This window comes from Mytilus trossulus, chromosome 14 (genome assembly GCF_036588685.1).
Source record: "Mytilus trossulus isolate FHL-02 chromosome 14, PNRI_Mtr1.1.1.hap1, whole genome shotgun sequence".
Lineage (NCBI taxonomy): Eukaryota > Metazoa > Mollusca > Bivalvia > Mytilida > Mytilidae > Mytilus > Mytilus trossulus.
The window spans coordinates 36,638,334-36,661,477 of NC_086386.1; the positions used below are offsets into that span (position 1 = coordinate 36,638,334).

The following is a 23,144-nucleotide window of genomic DNA, read 5'->3' on the forward strand; positions in this document are numbered from 1 at the left end:
ACTCTTTGTACAATTGTTTATGTTTAGATCTGATAGATATATAATTATAATGACGCATTCAAACTATTTAAGTTGGTACCTAACACTACAGGGAGATACATCTGTAAAGTCACATAAACGTTTTAATCACTTTGTGTTGTAAAAGGAATACTAAGCTTCTCAATGATCAAAATTGGTTTTTGTCAAAGTGCTATATAACCAGTGTAATTTTTCTGACAAACGGTTGGTTCAAAAATTTTGAAATTTTTATATTTTTGGTTAAGTGTCTTTGTAAATACTTTGACAAAATTTTATGAAAATTAAGCGAGCCAAATTAATTTTAGTGAAAGTGTTGGGTACCACCTTAATATTGGTTCTCTTTAACTATTTAAACTCCTACATAGGGATTGATATTTGACCGAATGTGATTGATATTATCAATCTACAACAAGAATACAATTTGAAAAGTCTATCCATAAGCATGCAATCATCGGTAAATGTTATAAACGAATCATAGTAACGATTATTCACATTCCCTTTCAATAAGATCTATTTTTGAACAAATTTACGACTGTTACAACAGACGACACATCTGAGAAATTATCTTGACAGTTCGATGTGTCATTCCAAAAGCTAAGTTTGCTGGTGATAATTGCCTTTAGACTGTGAACGCTTTTAGGACTACGTGTATATTGTGACGCATTACTGGTACTGGCGCTGTCTTTCCCTGCTATCATCCCTTTTCTTCGCCTGAAAGTTATTATAATGAATTACTCATTTTATTCATGCGTGACAAATATTTAAGTAAAATATGATAAATGCAGCATTGGCAATATCAAAGGTGGTTTCGATGGACGATTGATCTAAGTAGTTCAACTGAAGTATCATTAGTATGTTAACACACAGTTTGATAGCTGTGCTTCACCTAAAATCGTAGTTGTATGGCCGAATTTTAAAGGGACTTTTGGGGTACTTCTCCAATAAAAACTAAATGAAACGAGATTAGTACCGACCGTGGCTTTGAACAACAGTCAATCAATGAATAATTTAATCAATTGTCAATATCATGTTGACTATCATTTTAATGGCTATGAATTGAAACTACATATAGCAAATAAAATTATAAAAATACTGAACTTCGAGGAAAATTAAAACGGAAAGCCCTTTATTAAGTGGTAGATCAAAAGCTCAAACATATCAACCGAATGGATAACAACTTTCGTATACCTGACATGGTACAGGTGTTTTATTATGTTGACAATGGCGGAACAAACCTGGTTTTATAGCTAGCTTAACCTTTCACGTGTATGAAAATCGCATCCAATTACATTATATTGACAACGATGAGTAAAGAAAACAAACAGACATTATACGTTAAAATGTCAAAAATAGGGGTGCAGCAGTCGGCATCGTGTTATAATCCTTATCACTGTAAAACCAACAACTATGTAACAAACATGCTCTTAAATGCATAGAGACAGAGCAAATTAACAAACATAAATGACAAGAATACAAAAATACAAAATAGCACATTAAAACAATGACGGGATGTTTAAGTACAGAGCCACGTCATATATATCACATAAACATAAAAAGGAATATAGACAGAGGACATAAGCAAAATTGGAAGACAAAAATACAAAATTATCATAGAATAATAACACAATTTCGGGATGTTTAAGTACCGGATATTCTTCGTTCCTCCATAATAACTGTTTCTTATTTTTAACCTTTTCTATATGTTTATTGTTTTGTACTTTTTTAATGAGACTGACCAAAATATGCGTAGGAAAGATGTAACAAATATCATGAGTTTTATCCTTGATGTAAATTAATGAAATGCTAGAAGGATACACATAATACCTGATGTAGCATACTGCTAACGTCACCAAGCTTATGACAATAAAACATCCGATTAGAGGAAGGATAATTACTATGGTGTAATTCTTGGTATCTGAAAATAATATAGAAATTGTAGATAAACATGAATATATTGTGCATGCGCAGTAGAAATATATATCAATACACAGCTATCCTATTATTTATGTATGTAAATGCAAATGAAAAACACATACTAGAATGAAAGATACTACTAATTAGTACTAAAATCGATTTATATTCAAATTCATAAGGTTTTATTTAGCTTATCGTTCGAAAAACAGACTTAGGCTCGATAAGATATCAAAATGATGTTTGGAAACGTGTATAGTGACTTGAAATCAGAAGTTAACCCATATCCAAAGCTAAAATGTAAGACAGAGATGTGTATAAATCTTTAATTTTGTTGTTCAGCGGTTTGCATGATTTGTCGACTTTCATATTATTTGTGTGTGCGTTTCATTTGTGTGTGTTTGTTGTATTGTTGTCATGTAGTGTTATTAAGTAACCGATTTTTTTTTAACATTGTCACAAAAGCAGAAGGTGGAGATTTATTTCCCCGAGGGTGTCACTAACTCAGTAGTCAGCACTTGTTGTGCTGACATGAATTATCATTGATATGGTTACATTTATAAATTAACTGTCTACAAAATATGGAATTTTTGAAATACTAAGGCTTTTCTACCTCAGACATAGATTACCTTAGCTGTATTTGGCATTTTTGTCCTCAATGCACTTCAACTTCGTACTTTATTTGGTCTTTTTAACTTTTTTTAATTCCAGCGTTACTGATGAGTCTTTTGTAGACGAAACGCGCGTCTGGCGTATATACAAAATTTAGTTCTGGTATCTGTGATGAGTTTATTTGACTACAAAAAAACAGTTTCAACTAATCATTTTATTTTCTAAAATGTCCTTTACTAAGTCAGAAATATGGCCGTTGTTATCATAAAGATCGATTCTATGTATGTTGGCGTTTGTTTTTGTGGCCTTTTAGTCTTCCTTTTATTCCTTTGTTTTCGTCTTTTAATTGATGTGTTTCTCTGGGTTTTAGTTTGTGACCCGGATTTGTTTACTCCCAATCGATTAATGACTTTTGATTAGCAGTATACTTTATTTATGCATACATTTCTACACAAGAAGGTTTTGTAAACACTCCTACCTTTTTTGGTGGGTTTTGGTTCACTTTGATTACTGCTACATACTGCCAATAGTTTTTCCTTCTGATTGTCACAGTTAGACGTCAAATGACAATGTGACCCGTGACACTTCTTACATTGAATTACCGACTTGGTGTCGATAGATATTCCTGGATGAAAAAATAATAACCATGTTATTCGTCTGTTTTTCCATATTGTGAAAATGACCAAAAAGTACATGCATATCTGTATCAAAAATTTGAACTATCCAAATTATATATAATTGTACCTTTAATATGAAATGATGAATTAAAATTTCTTTTTTTATTGATATTATTTTATGCTTCAATCACCTTAGTACTAATCACCTTGAATATGATTAGATAATATGTCTACAATCATCTGACAATAAGCAAAGACCAAACCGCATGATAAGCTATAAAAGGCCCCGAAAAGACAATGTAAAACAATTCAAACGAGAAAACTAACGGCCTTGTTTATATACATAAAAAATGAACGAAAAACAAATATGTAACACATAAACAAACGACGAGCACTAAATTACAGGCTCCTGACTTGGGAGAGACACATACATAAATAATGTGGCGGGGTAAATCATGTTAGCGGGATTCTAACCCAATCCCTGACCTGGAACAGTGGTATAACAGTACAACATAAGAACGAACTTTAAAAATCAGTATAGTATATAAAGGCTTAACTCATCACATGGACAAACATACACGTGGATAATTCATTTATATATTTATATTCTAATTCTTCTTTTTAATATAAAAAAACAAGTATTAAAAAATTAAAGTATTATATTTTAGTTTTTATTTGGAATTTGATAAATTTTCCCTCTTTCCATCCCCCTCTAAAATATGTTCTTAAATAAAAATAATAATATTGTTTTCTTTTTATATACTGGGTGATTTGTTTTGACTAACAATGGTATTTTTGCTTAGCTCAGTTGACCCCTTTTCTAGGCCAAGCTACTGTATTAAGTAATATGTTATGTAATATGTTATAGTGTTTATGTATTTCATAATTATCGTGTTGTACAGATGTATGTATATTTTGTATTTTGATATGAAAGATTTTGTAACAAATAAGTAAAAATTCTAAAGTTTACTTTCTAGTATTTCCGTTCATATATACATTGCACATACGATATCAAAATGAATTACTCGTTGGATTCTGACACTTACGGCACCCCGGGTGCGGGAATTTCTCGCTACATTGAAGACCTGTTGGTGACCTTCTGCTGTTGGTTTTTTTATTTGGTCGGGTTGTTGTCTCTTTGACACATTCCCCATTTCCATTCTCAATTTTACTTACAACATATCAGATGTTTTTTAGCAGTTGTAAGAAGATTGAATAGATATTTATATTTTTATTCTTCTTCAATAGATCTAGTTATTATGACAGATGTGCCATCATCATAGGGCCAACCGTCAATTTAATGTTAACGTCTTTAACTTTGATCTATTAAGCAGTCTAGTCTACGGGTGCGGGAATTCTCGCTACATTGAAGATCCATTGGTTGCCTTCGGCTGTTGTCTGCTCTATGGTCGAGTGGTTGTCGCTTTGACATATTCACCATTTCCTTTCTCAATTTAATTATTTAGTATCTTCAAAACTCTCATGTTGGCTATACGCAACTATTGGTTCTGTATTGCATATTTTAAAAATGAACGTCGTTCTAAATTTCAAATCATATAATTTAACTAAAGAGTCGATATCACAAAAAAAAAGAGGACTAAGATTGGTCGTAAGTCATAAACAATGCAGTATATTTACGATCAATCGTAGTCTTCAGTGTGTTTGTTTAACCGACTACAGTTCGTTTACATATAGTTATTTTTTTTTAAGTCGTGTCAATATATTCCGATAAGATTGTAAGAGTCTGACTTTTTGTTTTGCAACTTTGATATGGACAAACAAAAAAATGCACCGACTACTAGTATTTGAAATTTTATCAATACATAACCCATTAAGGTGAGGCATTAACCTTCGTAATGTATTGTTTAGTAATACTTTCAATCATATCCTTAATTGCACAAGCATGTTGTCTACAAAATCAGTTTTCAGCAGCCACATTTGTTATGAAATAACTTATTTCAGACTCTATTTTGTTCTCGTGTTGAATTTGTATAAAATATTTGTCACAAGACGTACCATTATACGAATAATTCAAAAAACAATTCCAATGGTCCATCATGCAATTAAATTAACACGAAAAAAACAACAACTGGTATTCAATGCAAATAGTAACGATAATATAGGCGGTAATTAGCAAAACAGAATTTGACGCGAAAAACATTTGAATTAGTTGCCATATAAAAAAGTAAAATAAAACAAAATACCAATCTCCAACGTAAAATCCGAAACTAACAGATGACAAATTCAAAAGCTCAGACACATCTGACAGATAGAAAACAAAAGTCATATGTTTGACTTGGTACCAGCATTTGCTTATGAATACAATGGTGGATGGAAATTGTAGTTTGTAAATTTTGATTTTTATAGGGAGCATGTTATGGGATCTTACTAAAACTAAAGCTCCAGTTGTGGTAAGCAACCATCTGTCTCAGTAAATCAAGTCGTACGGTGACCTTTACTCCTGTGTCCTTTTTGTCTCTTGTGGAGAGTTGTCTAAAAGGCAATCATACCACATCTTCTTGTTTTACACATGTCAGATAGCTATTCTTCTGTATTAAAATAATCCTATCAATTGCTATTTTGTTTTATTATCATTCGTTTGAAATCAACATTTTATTGTTTAATTTGTTATTGAAAAAACGAAGATTTAAAAGTGCAAAGACGCAAATAAGTAAACTCGCTGTAAAGCAATTTTTCATCGGTATCTTAATGTACCTGTAAATGATTGTGAATAAATCAATACCTGTGTCGGATGATAGATAAATTTGTCTTGCTACACCAATCCAAAGCCAGAGGCTGGTTTTCTCTTTGAATGTAGATCTATCAATCATTTCTTTGGCTTCTGTTATAGTAGAAATGTTTCCATACAGGTAAGAGTCATTTTCTTTGCATCTATCAAGTGATTTCCTCCATGTGCCATATTCTTCTAATTTGACGAATTCATTATTGTCTTAAAAAAGATAAATATTCTTTATCAGCATACTAATCATACGTTTTAGCGTTCTGGCTTACTAATATTCTTATTAGTATAAATGTAGTCATAGTTAAGTATTATGTCAAAACTGATCACCTATTTTTAATTTCCCCAATAAATACACATTTTGTCCAAATGTTGCATTGGGAAAAAAGCGCAATTACAGCAGGAATATACATGCATGTGGACTGCGTGCAATCTAATTGAGTACGTGCATGAATGTGTTGGAGCAGACGATTCTAATATAATAAAAAAAATTTGAGAAAAAAAAATGTCGTTAGAAATTATCGTCAATTGTACAGCTTCCGTACTGTATCTAATTAGTTAATCAAAGGTACCAGGGTTATAATTTAGTACATCAGACGCGCGTTTCAAGCCAAATAAGTACAAAGTTGAAGAGCATTGAGGATCCAATATTCCAAAAAGTTGTGCCAGATACGGATAAGGTAATCTATGCCAGGGATAAGAAAATCCTTAGTTTTTCGAAAAATTCAAAGTTAACAGGTAATTTATTAAAATGACCACAGTATTGATATTCATGTCAACACCAGAGTGTTGAAGACATGGCTGGTGATACCCTCGGGGACGACACGTCCATCAGCAGTGGCATCGACCAAGTAATGTAAATAGTTATCAAAGGTACCAGGATTATAATTTAATTATAAATGACTAAGTGCACGTGGTATGTATGGTGTATTTTCATTCAATGTTCTTACTTTCTATCGGATTAAAAGATATTTGTCAGTCCTAATTATTGCTATGAACCTTATGAACAATGAACTTTATGAACAATGAACCTTATGAACAACTGCTGACTTGTCTGTACAATGTATTTCATGCATCATAATCTGTTACTTGAGCTTGTCTTACTCGGTCTTCGATGCACGCAATCCAGATGATCTGAATTGTACTACCACTAATAAATTGTGAAACATGTTAAACATACCATTTGTAAACTGATCAACAATTTATCACCCAGCAATTTTATCGAAATTGAAAAAGAAATTTACTATTTACATTTTGTTCACATACTCCAGTATAATCGCGAATAAAGAACAAATAAAATGAAATGTAATACAAATTGTTATGTTCGAAATGAACAATCTTCATGCGAAATCATTTTTTGCCGACGATATGTAAGCTTGTATTATAATACAATAGGAAGATATGTTGTCGGGAAAGAAAGGCAACAGCAGTTAATGATTTATCTCGGTGTACATATATTCACAAAGCGATTATGCGAAAACTAATCCGAGTAAGAAAACCAAAACCGAGTGATACATATCATAGAATACACACTTTTCCCTTGACAAATTCCTCCACGGATATCGCAATCACATTCCATAGGTATAAATTCGTATCTGTCAGGAAAGTCGGCAGTCCATAGAAAAATACATAATTTACTTGTATCGTAGTTATCTGAAACAGTAAGGTGTTCGTCAATAATATTTTTTTTTAGTTTGTAACACACTATAACAAGATAAAAAGCGTTGATGTATGCTATTTTGTTCTTCTCATATATGTTATGATGGTTTGATACTAAACCCCTAACGGGAGGGATTGTGCCTGATATTCATATGATGAAGTCATAATATTTCAATCAGTGAAATTGAAGCCAGGAGCTGGCATGTCACTTAACTGATATTAGTCTGTTGTTATTTGTGTATTATTTTCATTTTGTTTAGTTTATTTTGTTACATCTTCTGACATCAGACTCGCACTTTTTTTAACTGATGTTTAAAGTGTGTATTGTTATGTGTTCATTTTTCTACATTGGCTATAGTTATAAGGGATAGTTGAGATATGATAAACATGTTTAACCTCGCCGCATGTTTGTGCCTGTCTCAAGTCAGGAGCCTTAATTAGTCTTGTTTTATTTTTAACTTTAATTTTTAACGCTTTTTGTGTATAAAGTAGAGTTTAGTATGGCGTTCATTATCACTGAATTAGTATTACATGTATATTTATTTAGGGGCCAGCTGAAGAACGCCTCCGGGTGCAGGAATTTCTCGCCGTTTTGAAGACCTGTTGGTGACTTTCTGCTGTTGTCTGTTACATGGTCGGGTTGTTGTCTCTTTGACACATTCCCCATTTCCATTCTCAATTTCATTCGTTACATCTAACTTAAAAAATTAAGTTTAACATGTAAATCACATTTTACATTAAACCAATAAGTTCTCTTCTCATCTGAAGTCATACAACAATGAGTATTTCCAAGACAGCATCGATGATATTGGAAATGCATAGCAAAATATATTGTTCCTTGTATTTCAAGTCAATGGTCAATATTATGAAATTAATAACTTATCGTAGATTTTATCATGAATAAGGGAAAGTATTTAGGTAGCAATACATACTTTGGAAAAAAGTTCATAAAATTAACACACCCTTTTCACCACATTATTTCCTTTGCTAATAAATAGATAAGGCTATATATCTGTATTATACATGTGTTATATATATAAGTAACAATGAGTATTTCCAAGACAGCAACGATGATATTGGAAATGCATAGCAAAAATATATTTTTCCTTGTATTTCAAAGTCAATGGTCAATATTATGAAAACACTAACTTATCGTAGATTTTATAATAAGGGAAGGTATTGAGGTAGCAATACAGTTAGGAAGAAAGTATCTAAAATTGACACGCCCTTTTCACCACCCTATTTCCTTTGATTGTAAAAAGATATACTTTATATTTGTGTTATGCATGACTGTGTTATATATATGGAAAAAGCATCTCTCCATTTTGATTTCAAATAGATAAAATGGTGAAATATAATTTCTTTTTGGTGTAGACATGTCAACAATCTGAATTTATTGGATACACGATATTTCATAAAGGGGATAAAAATGTTAAAACGTTTCGGACAATTGCAAGTCATTAGAGTGATAACATTCACGACACCTTAGACATTTTTTTATTGAGAGGTCCAAAAGAATCATCAATTTCTGCTCCTTTTTGAAAAAAACTACATGAATTTATGGACCCATGGGCATGAACATGTGGACAGTTAAAAAGAAAAATGTCCAATGAAACACAAAAAAAAACAATATTGATGTTCATGTAAACCCATTTTGAAGACTATATTATTCTTCAACTACAAAGACTAAAAGTCATATTAAACCTCAAATTAAGAAAAATATGCATATATTATATAACAAAATGGATGGTTTTCATTAATAAACGTATGTACATATACTTTTTTCTGAAGATTTTTTTTTTAATTTGTCCACATTTAGAAGTTTACTTTTTTTAATTGATTGCTTCCAGGAAGTAATTCGCCGACGTATTTTCCGTATGACAGTATCGTGAACCCACTCGTAAAAATCAGGTAATCGCAATACGCATGGATCTGTCACTAAAATAAACTGATTGTACATGTTAAACACGTGCTCAATATCCATAATTTTTGGTTGATTTTTTTACTATAATATAAAAAAGAAGATGTTGTATTATTGCCAATGAGACAACTATCCACAAAAGACCAAAATGACACAAACATTAACAACTATAGGTAACCGTGCGGCCTTCAACAATGAGCAAAGCCCATACCGCACAGTCAGCTATAAAAGGTTACAATTTGTAAACTTCGGAGTCAAAACACGGCATTTAATTAGAAAAATAATTGACGATTATACGATATATTTGCGTAAAAAAAATAGAAAATCGTGTACAGAGGAAAAAGTCTATTATATATACATGCATACATCTTCCTATATCTATTGGTTCAATAATTGGATAAATATTATTATCCACCAGTCACTCGTTTCTTATTACTTTAAATCTTTAATGGGAAAAAGACATGTGGTAGTGCCACTGAATTTATAATCTGGCTCGTTATACAAATTATCACGAATCAATACGCTGGTAACTTTTTCAAAATTGATGTTTGTCAGGAGGAATACATTTCTTCAAACTGTTATAGTCCTGTACTGAATAGTGAGTCTTTGCAAAAAATTATGGTAGGTACACATTCTATGATTTTTTCATAAACGCTCTCGGGGTAATCTTTCCTTAACCCTCTTATCCAAAACATTTATTTTTATAGCACATGTGTTGCATACCCCTTTACCAACCATTGTTGTGGTCTATGAAAGTGATAGTAAGTTTTTTTGTCCGGGTGATCTCAAATGACGACTTATTGGGATTCGGGTTTGCACGTGTAGTCACTTCCATGACCATGCACGCGTTTTTATTTAAATTGAGACCTTCATTTACAAAAAAAAACATATATAATTTGTGTTGATATCAGCTCAACAATATTAGCGTCTGCGTCTGGCGTACTAAATTATAAACCTTGTAACTTTGATAACTAATTAGATCTGTAAATTCTAAAATTGTGTACGTCCCTGGCCAGCACTCGAAGTCATGCTACTGATATATCGTGGCATCAAATCGTCTTGCACTATGCCCGACGCGCTCGACCACCAACGATTTACAATTATAAAGCTTTCAGTAGCCGGAAGGTACCTTTTCTCGTCAGATTTGATCTAGCGTCGTAACACAATATATTTTATGTTTAATATATATATATAAATTAAACAGCTTAATGAATGATCGGTACGTACCATTTGTCCTAAAAATTGGAGATGTGGCATACACATTGAAAATATTTGTATGTCTGGTACTTCCACAATCATTAGGGAACGAATCGATATCATGCAATTGTATTTCTCGACATTTTCCATTACATTCCTTTGGTGACAAACCATTTTTTTCCGGGATTTTACCCAAACACAAACACATATTATTCTACAAGAAGAGAAGATAAATATAATGTGTGTTATTATTATGTTAGTTATTAAGTTACGACTATATATTTCGATAGCACAATTTTTTTATTGTCGCCATTGACACGAAAGAAAACTTTTATTTAAAATAACATTCAAATATGAATATATATATTTTTTTTTTTTTTTTTTTTTTATATTCTTAATTAGTAAATATTGTATAGCTACAATTACCTGGATAGAAAATGCAAACACATTGACCGGCAAACAACTTTCTTGGCATAATCCTAAAGAAGACGTCGGCAAATGGATCCTACGCCGTATGTCTGAATTATCCTTCAAGTAGTTCAAACTGTAACATCCTTTGAAAAAAAAAATTCATGACATGAACAAAATATTTGTTTGCTGTTGCCGTTTGAGATATAAAGATATCATGCAAATTCCGTATGAAAAGTCTACGCAATCCGAAAGATAACCTTATTAAATTTTTTACGATTCTTGGAAAAAACGAAGGAATAGCATATTATACTCCTTTATGCAAACAATAGTGTTCTTTTCTTTCCCTTAATGAATACGTATTACTTTTACCGTTTAATATATTTTTGTTACGTCAATTCGACGTGGCTTGATACTTCTTATCCCGTCTTTGAGTTGTTGTGCTATATTGAATTTTCGAATTCTTGTCTTTCATTTTTGATGGTGTGATGTGCCTTTTTGGGATTTCTTTGTTGACATATTTGTAGCTTTTTTTATTAAGATTATAACAAAATGTAGACTACTGTACCCCATTTTTTACATTTTCATCTTTTATGTCTGTGGGCTTTGTTCACACATTGTTGTCCATATAATGAAATGTCATGCGCCTGGTATACAACTACATTTAAGAGGTTAAACTATGCTGAAATTCAGGTTTTATCCAGCAGGAGTATGACAGTTGTTATCCATTCGTTTGATGTGTTTTATATTTTGATTATGCTATTTGATTAGGAACACGATGGACTTTCCGTTTTGAATGTTCCTTGAAATTCTTTTTTTTTTTTTTTTTTTTTACTTTTTCAAATATTTTGATCTGTAATGTATAAAAAAATATAACATATACCTATAATATGCATCCAGGGAGACAACCTCTGATATTCTCCTGTCCAGTACCCTCCGCGAACATATTGTGATTGTCCTTGTATAAGGGAACTGTTTCTTTTACTACAAAACAATTGTGCGTCCATCCACGTCAGCTCTGATTCTGATGTAAATTCACTTACTCCTAATAGTAGAAAATAATATTCTATGTTAATAACCATTTGTCATTCATTGTAAACTATTCTAACATGACGTATTTCACACGCTTTGAGTACACACCCGTGGTAAAATATCAATATATTGCATTGGCTGTTCCGATCGTACTGCCACGTCATATGTTTTTTATGAATGAAGTACCCGACGTCATAGAATGATGACGTTATAATTTAAGCATTTTACGGGAAAATACACGCTTCTGATACCGAAAATCATCACAACAAGGAAACGTAAACAAACGATGCTAAATGAGGTATAAGCTCTTTTGTTATACATAGAAGACATATAATTAAATTATCATTAAAATTCATCCAAATCTATCTAAATAAGTTTTGTGAATAGTTTGAGCATGTCACTTATTCTGTTTGCTCCGTTCTTTTACGCCAATCTAAAAGTGCGTTAATTTATGGGAAGGGCAAATAATGGCCTCCACCTAGAGCGCTTCGATCCAAAACAATTGCCGTATTTGTCCTATTAGAATCGAAATAATTCATGGGGGATTGAATATATCTAGATTTTACCACGGGTTGTCCCTTTATGCCGATATTTTACCCCTCGCTATCGCTCAGGGTAAAATATTTGTCATAAAGGGCCAACCCGTGGTAAAATAACGATATATTCAAGCCCCCATGAATTATTTCTTAATTTATACATGTTGTGTTGACTTCGACAAAAATGATTCATTTTAATTTTTAATAAGAAAGACGTGTGTATATATTGTTAGTTGGTGTAGTTTTATTTATTTTAAGTAGATTTGTTACGATAATCTCTTCAAAACACTATTTTTTTTAACAGCAATGATTTTTATCTTATCGTATGCAGAAATACTTGATTACAGAATTTTAAATAAAATGTACGAGGTGTTTTATCCATTATTCCATTTTCAATTCGTTGAACTTCCCATTGCAACGTCGTCCATTTCCTGCATTTTGAATGCTTCGAAAACTTGGGACATATCAGTTATTTAACTAGAATTAATTGATCTCAAAATTTGTTAGAAAATAATACTTTGACGTATCCCATATTGTTCAATATTTGTATGTTTCATAACGAATGAGAACTGTATTTCGCTTCGGCGAATTATAAAAAAAAATTACGAGAATTGACATGAAGCGATAACAAATTCTAACAATTTCTTAAACCTATTTATCTTATGGTCAACATTTTCATTGTAACAGTTTTGAATTAGAAATCCCGCGAATCGTTGATCTATAGATATAGGAAGATGTGGTGTGAGTGCCAAAGAGACAACTTTCCATCCAAATAACAATTTATAAAAGTAAACCATTATAGGTTAATGTATGGCCTTCAAAACGGAGCCTTGGCTTACAACGAACAAAAAGCTATCAAGGGTCCAAAAATTACTAGTGTACAACCATTCAAACGGGAAAACCACCGGTCTAATCTATATAAATAAGCTAGAAAAGAGAAACACGTATAAATTACATAAACAAACGACAACTACTGTACATCAGATTCTTGTCTTAGGACAGGTGCAAACATTTGCAGCGGGATTTTACGTTGGAAGTGTACCAAACTTTCATCCTTTTTCTGAAACAATAGCATGAAATTACAAAATAAAAAAACACACGATAAAATATCAATTCGAAGGCTTAACTCAATCAAAAAACGTAAATCAACAAACTACGAACGAATAAACTTGATTTGCGATACATGAATGTTAATAAAATATTATGGACACATATTCAAGGCCAAAAAAGCAAACAAACAAGTCCAAACAAAGCAATGGCAAGACACCACCGCTAATATTTAACCCTTAGAAAGTAATTACTTTTGAAAAAAAACCGGTTTTAATCATATCTGCAGCTACATGAAAAATAAATTGTTGTTTTAGGTAAACTACTTGTGTGTATAAAATTCTTTCAATAATTAGAAATACCAAGAAAGTTCGGTCATATAAATACATAATTTAACACTCGATAAAAATGGGGGTCAATATCAACAATAAAACTATACAATATATTGTTATCAAATATATCAACAATAAAACTATACAATTAGACTATACTAGCTTTTAACATACCGGTATGACGTCATATTTTTTTTCCGTCGTCAAACTTTAACATCAGGCATTTAAAAAAAAATTCCTAAGCTTCAGAGTGTAATAAGATTTGACAACATGATAACTTTCAGGTGAAAAGTGTGAGGGTTGTGAATGTTATTGAAGAAATCACATTTGCTCGTTTCCACGGACGAAATGTAAATCATCATTACCTAGGAAAGCTATCAGTGACCTATCGAATATCAAATGGAAATGTCGTAATATCGTCTCATGACGCTGTATTAGCCATTTTCATATCACTTTTTCGTATAACACTCCGTACAGTATGATCCTATAAATATCTCTTCATGAAATAAATAGATAACAGGCCACGATCTTAAGAGAAAACACTTTTAACTTTTAACAAGTTGAGGTTTGAAGTTTGTTTTATATAATAGGACTGTTTCCTTTGTCACTGTGGCTATTTTTTAAATTTTAATGACAAGTTATATTTGTTTAAAATTTCATTGTCACCATCTCAAAAATGTCAAACCCCTAATGCATATCTCCACAGGGGGTGCACATTATGGTGAGTGTTATCAATTGTTTTTTCAAGTCATTTTCGAGAACTAAGTTGGACAAAAACGTTCAAAATGTATAATCGAAGAATAATAATATATCTCCCCTTACCAAGAACATACAATATATACTGCCTCTATTATATGTTACCTCCAAACACAGTATAATGGTCAGTAACCGCCAAGGACTTTTAAAAAAGGCTGATAAAAGTTATTTGAAAATCTTTAATTGACATTTATGGGGGTTTCAAAGTGCAATATTGTCTTTAATTCCATAGTACTCATTAAAGTATGCGAATTAAAGAAGCAACCAAACCAAGTGAGTGACGTTAAAGGACATATAAAAATGCTAAATATATGTCTGTCTTTTTACATTTAAAACTTCTAGATATAAGAAGTTTAGAAGGTTTGATTGATTGCACTAAACATAAGCATTGCACTCGTATTTTGTTTAATTTTTAAAAGGATTATATATAGTAATAGTTATAGACAAAAGTTGAAGGTTTTTTTTTTATCTTGACCTTGATGATATACCCAAAACAGAGATGAGGGTATTTCTTTAATATCAACACACTTACAAGTAGTCATTGTTTTCTATCATGATCAAATTCAATTTCGGAAAATACTTATCAATATGAGTACTTACCTTCTTTCGCAATAAAAAGTATACTAATAAATATTTGAAAAATTCCCATTATTTAGAAATACATCTCGTCTTTATATACAGCAGAACTTCCAATTGTATTTTGAGAAAGTGCGGATAATAATAGTCAACTGAATGACATCAAAACCAAAATTAATTTCTCATTTTTATCTAAATGATTTAACGAAACACCAATTTACCTGGTATCCATATGGTGCATACAAAAGTACAATGCAATAACCAGAAACCAATTTATTGTCAGGAAATTAATTCGAAACCAAAAACCCTTTGCAACTAGAATTCTATCCAATCGAAAAATAAATTCCTAAATCATTTACTAAGAAACTGTGGTATTCTTGCATAATTAATAAACTTATATGAGTATACAGCTTAGTGTTGTTTAACTAATGATAGGAAACAATACAAAGTATTAAACTTGTTCAATATTGGATATCACAGACTTTGTTTTCACCTTCTGGTCAATTGTTATCAATTGATCTTTCCGTAGTGATACTATACTTCCGTTAATTGTAGGATTGGTGTTACATAAAAGTTAAGTTTTTATGTTCATCTGCTTTTTAAATCACTGCAGTATTTTAGCTTCAAATTATCTTACGCTCTTGAATATCTTATTAATTAACAAACAATATAAACAACAGAAATATTCGTTTGGCCAAATTGGTCAATATTCAAAATTTCCCGAAGGAGCATTGGACTTACTCAAATTTGTCCATCCAGATAGAACATTTGACTGTAGCAGACTTACCTTAACCTTAATTCTCTCCGCGCCAGAAGTCGCATAAGGCCTCCACGCTGCTTTTCCACCCTTTTCTATCTTTTGCCGCTGTTCTGGCTACGTTCCAACTTGTCCATCCTTGTTGGTTCCTTTCTCTCTCTGTTGTTCTTCTCCATGTAGTTTTTGGCCTTCCTCTAGTTCTTTTCCCTTCAGGTGCCCATTGTAGAGCTACATAGCTGTTGTTGTCTCTTTCACGTCTTAATGTATGTCCTATCCATGTCCACCGTCTCCTTCTGATTTCACAACTGATGTTTCTGGTGTTAGCTATTTCGTTTACTGTTTTGTTTGATGTTTTACTCTGTCATCTTATTTTTAGGATCTTTCTTAGGCATTGGTGTTCTACAGTATTAAGTTTCTTTTCTTCAATGTTTGTTAATTTCCATGTTTCGCATCCATACAATAATACAGGTCTTACTAATGATTTATAAAGGTGAATTTTTGTTTTTCGGCCAATTCCTCTTGCATACCATATATTTCTTAGGCGATGGAATGTCCCTCTTGCTTTCTGTATTCTGTTTTTGATGTCACAACTGCCTCCTCCCTCTTTGTCCATGACTGCTCAAAGATATGTAAACTTGTCTACATCTTCTATTTTCTGGTCGTATAACGTTATCAACTCTTTATTCTTTGTTTGCTTGGATCTCAGAGTTTTACACTTTTTGGGGTTTAGTTTCATTCCAACTCTTTCAGCTTCAGTTGTTAATTTCTGTGTTTTTTCATCAAGGTCGCTAAATTTTTAGGAAAGGAGTGCGATGTCGTCCGCAAAGTCAAGATCTTCTAGAACAGTATTAAAGTTCCATCGTATCCCTCTTGCTTTGTCTGCAGTTGTTTTCCGCATGATCCAGTCTATGACTAGAAGGAAAAGAAAACCTGACATTACGCATCCCTGTTTCACTCCTGATTTTATCTCAAACCATTCTGATGTTTCTCCCTGATCGATGACAGAACACTTAAATCCTTTATATATCTCCTTTATGGTTCTTATGATCTTGTCTGGTATTCCATAGCTCTTCATGATATACCATAGACTCTCTCGGTGGACTGAGTCAAATGCTTTTTCGAAGTCTATACAAAGTATTATTAAAGCTGCCCTCCATTCATTTGTTTGCTCGAGTATGTTTCGAAGGATGAAAATCTGTTCAGTTGTTCCTCTTTTTGGTCTAAATCCTGCCTGCTCATTCCTCAATCTCTTGTCTATTCATTCTTTTATTCTTTCTATTAGCATTCTGCAGAAAACTTTACTGAAAACAGGTAAAAGAGTCACTCCCCTCCAGTTGTTACAATCTGTCATATCGCCCTTCTTAAAGATCTTACAAATCAATCCCTTTCTCCAGTCTGATGGCCAATTTTCTTCTTCCCATAGGCTAATAAATATTTCTGCCATTTTCTCTGCTGTAAGGTCGATGTCTGCCTTTATAAGCTCTGGTGTTACACTATCTATTCCTGCTGACTTCCCATTTTGTGTCTTCTTCAGTGCTCTTTTAACTTCAGCTACTGTCCATTCTCCTAGATCAATCTCCTGTTTTATAATTTCGGCCATATCTACATCCTCTCTGAAATTGGATTTAGAGGATCTTGCCTATTTAAAACTTCACTAAAATGTTCTACCCATCTATTCAATATATCATTTCTTTCACTTTTCAGTTCTCCTACTTTACTTTTTACTCCTGTGTGTTGCCTCTTTCTTTCACCTGTTAGTATTTTAGTGATGTTATAAAGCTCTTTGCTTCTGCCATTTTCTGCTGCTTTTTCTGCATCTTCAGCCATCATATTGTACCACTTCCTTTTATCCTCTCTGGCACTTTTCTCAACCCCTTTATTTTTCTGCTTGTATTCTTCATTGAGTCTCACTTTTAATCTTTCCGATCTGGTTCCTTCTAATTTATTTTTAATTTATTTTCTTTCATCAACCATTTTCCATGTATTGTTGGTTATCCATGGTTTACTGATCTTTTTACTGCTCCCCAATACCTGTTTAGCTGCCTCAGTGTATATCTCTACTGCACCTTCATATTTCAACACTGGATCTTCTATGTTACCTTCTTCTAGTACTTGAAATCTGTTTCTCACTTCAATATTGTACTTTTTCCTTACATCTATACTTTTTAGCTTGTTTAGGTCATATCTCTCTCTTTTGCATTTGTTCTTGTCACCTTTATTTCTTGCCAGTTTGAGTCTGATCTTAGACCTTACTAAGTAGTGGTCAGTATACACATCTGCTCCTCTCATTACTCTTGTATCTAATATTGATGTCCTCATGTCCCCTCGTACCATTATATGATCTATCTGATTTGTTGTTTTTCCGTCAGGGGATTTCCATGTTACTTTATGTATTTCCTTATGTGGGAAAATGGAGCCTGTTATTATGAGGCCGTTGATTTGGCAGGAATTACATAATAATTCACCATTTTAATTTATTGTCCCACATCCATGTTTTCCTAACACCTCTTGCAAATGGCTATTGTCTTTGCCTACTTTTGCGTTCAGGTCACCCATAACTATAAGCATATCATTCTTATTGCAGGATGAAACATTGTCTTGTAGTTGTTGGTAAAATTCTTCTTTCTCTTCCTCTTTTGCATCGTTTGTTGGAGCATATGCTTGTATAACTGTCAGCTTTTTATACTTTGAATAGAATCTTGCCTTTATCATTCTCTTGTTGATTGGTGTCCATTCCATCAATGATTTCTTAGCTCTTTCATTCATCATTATGGCTACTCCCTTGACTTGATGTTCATCATCGCCGACATAGATCACTGTGTCTCCACTTTGAAGCTTGGTTTCACCTGATCCTTTCCATCTACTTTCACTGATACCTAGTATGTCCATACCATAATTTTTCATTTCCTTAGCTACTTGTGCTGCTTTTGATATGTCTGCCATTGTTCTAACATTCCAACATCCTATACACATATTCTGTTTTTGCGCTACTATATGGAACCGCTCGGCTTTTGGGCTTCCTTTCGGCTTTCCCCCAAATGTGTCATGTTTGGTTCCTCAGCAGTACACCAATCTTTGGTTTCTTCAGCGTTTCTGGTTTTCTGTTTCTTTTTTACAGAGTTGGGTAGTTAGCCCAACGTCCAACCTCCACTCTGGTGGGCCGGGTTTTCTCTCTGGGTAGTCCTTCCCGTAGAAGATTGTATTACCATGCTAACGGATTGCATCTGTCCGGATTTCTTTCTGGGTTGTCTCCCATGGCCTTTGACTTTCCACAGTCACCCACAAGGCAGTGAGGCTATTTTCCCATAGCTGGGGGTTTGGTTTGCAGGCACCAGGGCGTATCCACTCACCGGTAGGCCTAGCATGCCGTGCATCTAGGGGCCAAACCTCCTCCGAGACCTTGTGGTTTTGCCTGGGGCCGTGAGGTGCCAAGTTTCCATCTATCACCTCGTGGAGGATTCCATATCTGGGCCACATAGGTCTTACTGCATGAGAGGCTGTAACTGGCAGGAAAGACTTACATACTCGGCTCTCCTTTTCACAGCAAGCTGCTAGCCAGTGATGAATGCTGAAAGCGAGAGTGACAAGCACAGACACAACAACACACATACAGGTGCGCATCACACAGTCATTTGACAGACTGTAGCAGACTATTCAGATTATAAGTTACAACCTGAATTCAAGAATCGATTAAGTTTTGTTTATGTGTTACATATTTGTTTTTCGTTCAATTTTTTACATAAATAAGGTCTGTGTTAGTTTTCTCATTTCGTAGTTTTACATTGTCTTATCAGGGCCTTTTATAGCTGACTATGCGGTGTGGGCTTTACTCATTGTTGAAGGCCATACGGTTACCTATAGTTGAATAGACAATTTTAAAACTGTAAACAGAAAATGTCCGCTCTTGAAAACCAAACGATTGTCGATTTCAATCTGAATGATTTAAGGTGTAATACCACCATTGATTATCCCCTATTAGTCTTTGTTAAATTTGCACTTTTCAAAAAATTGTGCAGAATTTGCCTTTGTTGTAAATAAAGAAATTATTGGCTTGAGTAAAGTTTTATCCTGTCCAGTTCTATAGAAAAAGTTTCACATAACATTTCATTCCATATAAGAAAATAACCATCATTGGAAGTTAACTAATCAAATTTGTCCCCTTATTCTATCTGTGTACAAGGTTTAGTCACCATGTAACCTCAAGATTACAAAATTTTCTATAGAAATCACAAATAAAAAATAATGGTGTTTAGAAATACCCAAGACATATGTTTATGACACAGAAATAGTTTTACTGCAATAAAATATAGGTTTAATTACCTACAATGGTCAAATTCAAGGGAATATTTTTTTAGACCTACTTTCGTAAGCAACCGGATGTTACGTACCATGATTTGGTGGTAATAGAGCTTTCTTACAAATTGCCGAAAGGAACAAACGAACGTAAAGGGAGCACGTATTTCATTTCTACAATAACAGTTAAAAGAGTCTTTGTTTTATCCAGTAAAACAGAATTCTTTTACAAATCATGTTTATTTTAAAAAAAAATAATACACGATTTTAATATAATCAAACAGAGAAAAATAGTGGCAAATACACTTACGTCCGATACGTTACTTACGTAAACCACGAGTACACACATTTCCGCGGGAATTTTTAAAGCACGAGTTTCACGATTAACATTTCAAATACATTATTGAAGTACGTCAAATTTAACGACAAGATTCACATTTATTTTTATTTGTTTAATACAGTACTTTCAGCTAAATGTCAAAGTGGAATATCGAGATTTGCTAAAAAATGATGCTACAATGTTTTAAAAAGGAATGTTGAATAAATATAGAAAAAAAGACTTTGTATATCAAGAAAATAAATCTATTATTTTGCACCATGTATATTGTGGATTTTATAATGACGATTTAACAGTACACATGTTTGGAAGATAGACGCGAAGTTGTCACTTATCGTCCAGTGTCTAATATTTCATGAATGTTCAGGACTATAGGCAAAACGCAGTAATACGCTAAAATAACCGTTCCATTGCTCCGGTGTATCATATATATACACATTTAGGAGGGCAATACATATTATCAGGGGAGAGGCGATGATTCAAAAGTTATGAAACGAGCACCAGCGAATGGCATAGAATGAAGATCATCTTTTTCTTCATTTTCATTTTATTATTTTGAGCGTTGCAAATTTTGAATCAAGGAAGTATTTGTGTCTCTGTAAGGGAAGAAGAAAATATAATTGCTTTGACATTTTCTTAGGTTAAACAGTGCAACATTGTAATATTGAAGAGCGGGGGAGGGGCCGGTTTTAAGTCTTCTAGGGGCAGTTTTGTCGGCTGACTACTCAATATTTAGAATATTTTGTAGTGTTATCTTCTCCGACCTGGTGGTATCAATAATCATATTCTAACCTATCTTACGTCCCGAAATCCTAATTATATCTCAAGAAAAATCAAATTTAATAAGTGTCGTTGCATGCACGCCATGATAATTGTCCGAAGTTCAACGACTATTTAAATATGTCGAAATAAAGGATCCCTAAAACGAGTCTTACGTTTGATTCGTCAAGCATACGTACCTTTCGTCAATTTGTAATACACCTTAATTAACTACAACGTTCAAAAGTATCCATACGCTAATTTAAAGTACAATGTCATAACCGGAATGCAATTTGCTGTTGGAATGAATTCGCTACCAAAATAACCTTTGTAATTCGAAAGTATTTCTTTAATCCTTACCCTAGAAACTGTGGTATTATGTTTCATTTAATAAACTAATATGAACATACGACTTAGTGATGTTTTGATAATGATAGGAAACAATACAAAAGATAAAACATTTTCTATATACGTTATCCACAAATTTCTTTTTCCCCTTCTGGTCATTTGTTTTTATTTGTTATTTCCAAAGTGATACTGGATAAATTGTAGGATTCATGTTATATGATAAGTTAAAGTTCTGTTCAACTGTTTCGCTGGTTTTTCAATTTTGCGTTGTTTATCTTTCAACCTATTCAATTGCTCCTGAATATTTCTTATTTTGATATATGAATAGAATAGATGACAAAATGTGCATTTTTGACAACCAAAGTCTCTTCAGTGATGCTTGACATTTTTGAAATACAAACCTTGTTTCAACAGATATGGACCGTATAAACAGAAAGTGTCAATAACGTATAGCAAAAGTCGGGAGAGGAAATTTGCACGAGGGAGATGCAGTCCTCCATTTGAAATAATTTCAAACACTTATTTATAGCAAAAAGTAAAAACACAAAAAAAAATGAACTTCGAAGAAAATTCAAAAAGGAAAGTCACAAATCAAATGGCAAATTCTAAAGTTCAAACACATCTAACGAATGGATAACAACTGTCATATTCCTGACTTGGTACAGGCATTTTCTTATGTAGAAATTGGTGGATTAAACTTGGTTTTATAGCTAACTAAACCTCCCACTTGTATGACAGTCGAATCAAATTCCATTACATTGTCAACAATGCGTGAACAAAACAAACAGACACAATAAGTAAAAATGTAAAAAATAGGGGTACAGCAGTCAGCATTGTACTATCATCTTAATCACTATAAAACAACAAATGTAACGAAGAAGCACAAAAAGGCATACAATATACATCAACTTTAGCATCATCATCTTGCTTATATTATACGATTTGTTTTATCTAAAATCTACCAATAAAGGATGAAAGGTTATCAGTACTGGTGTACAATTGCGGGTTTGACATTCGTACAGGTAGACATAAAATAATTTTGTCGTTAAAGTATGACGTCATACATAAATGCATAGTCACGTAAAGTAGATATAACAAAAAAACAGATTAAAAGTAAAAGTTATAATAATAAATAAAATAATTGGGTGGTTCAAAGTATGACGGGATACATAAGTAGAGAGTCACGTCAAAATATGTATATCACAAAAACAGAATTAACAGAAAAAGTAGTATTAATAAATAAGATAGTTTTGTCATTCAATGTATGACAAGATACATAAGTAAAAGT

General features: G+C 32.7%; 2 protein-coding genes across 2 annotated transcripts; both read right to left on the reverse strand.

The window, feature by feature from the left end:
* Positions 1 to 390: 390 nt before the first annotated feature.
* On the reverse strand, positions 391 to 7,546 carry LOC134697273 (uncharacterized). The gene is made up of 5 exons (XM_063559439.1): positions 7,432 to 7,546; positions 5,902 to 6,108; positions 3,020 to 3,166; positions 1,843 to 1,933; positions 391 to 729 (listed from the first exon to the last, which is right to left on the reverse strand). Exons 1-5 carry the CDS (start codon positions 7,475 to 7,477, stop codon positions 519 to 521), a joined length of 702 nt encoding a protein of 233 aa, XP_063415509.1. The 5' UTR covers positions 7,478 to 7,546; the 3' UTR covers positions 391 to 518.
* An 11,042-nt stretch (positions 7,547 to 18,588) lies between these two features.
* LOC134697710 (craniofacial development protein 2-like) lies at positions 18,589 to 19,062 on the reverse strand. Its single transcript, XM_063559995.1, has one exon. It carries the CDS (start codon positions 19,060 to 19,062, stop codon positions 18,589 to 18,591), a length of 474 nt encoding a protein of 157 aa, XP_063416065.1.
* Between the last annotated feature and the right edge of the window lie 4,082 nt (positions 19,063 to 23,144).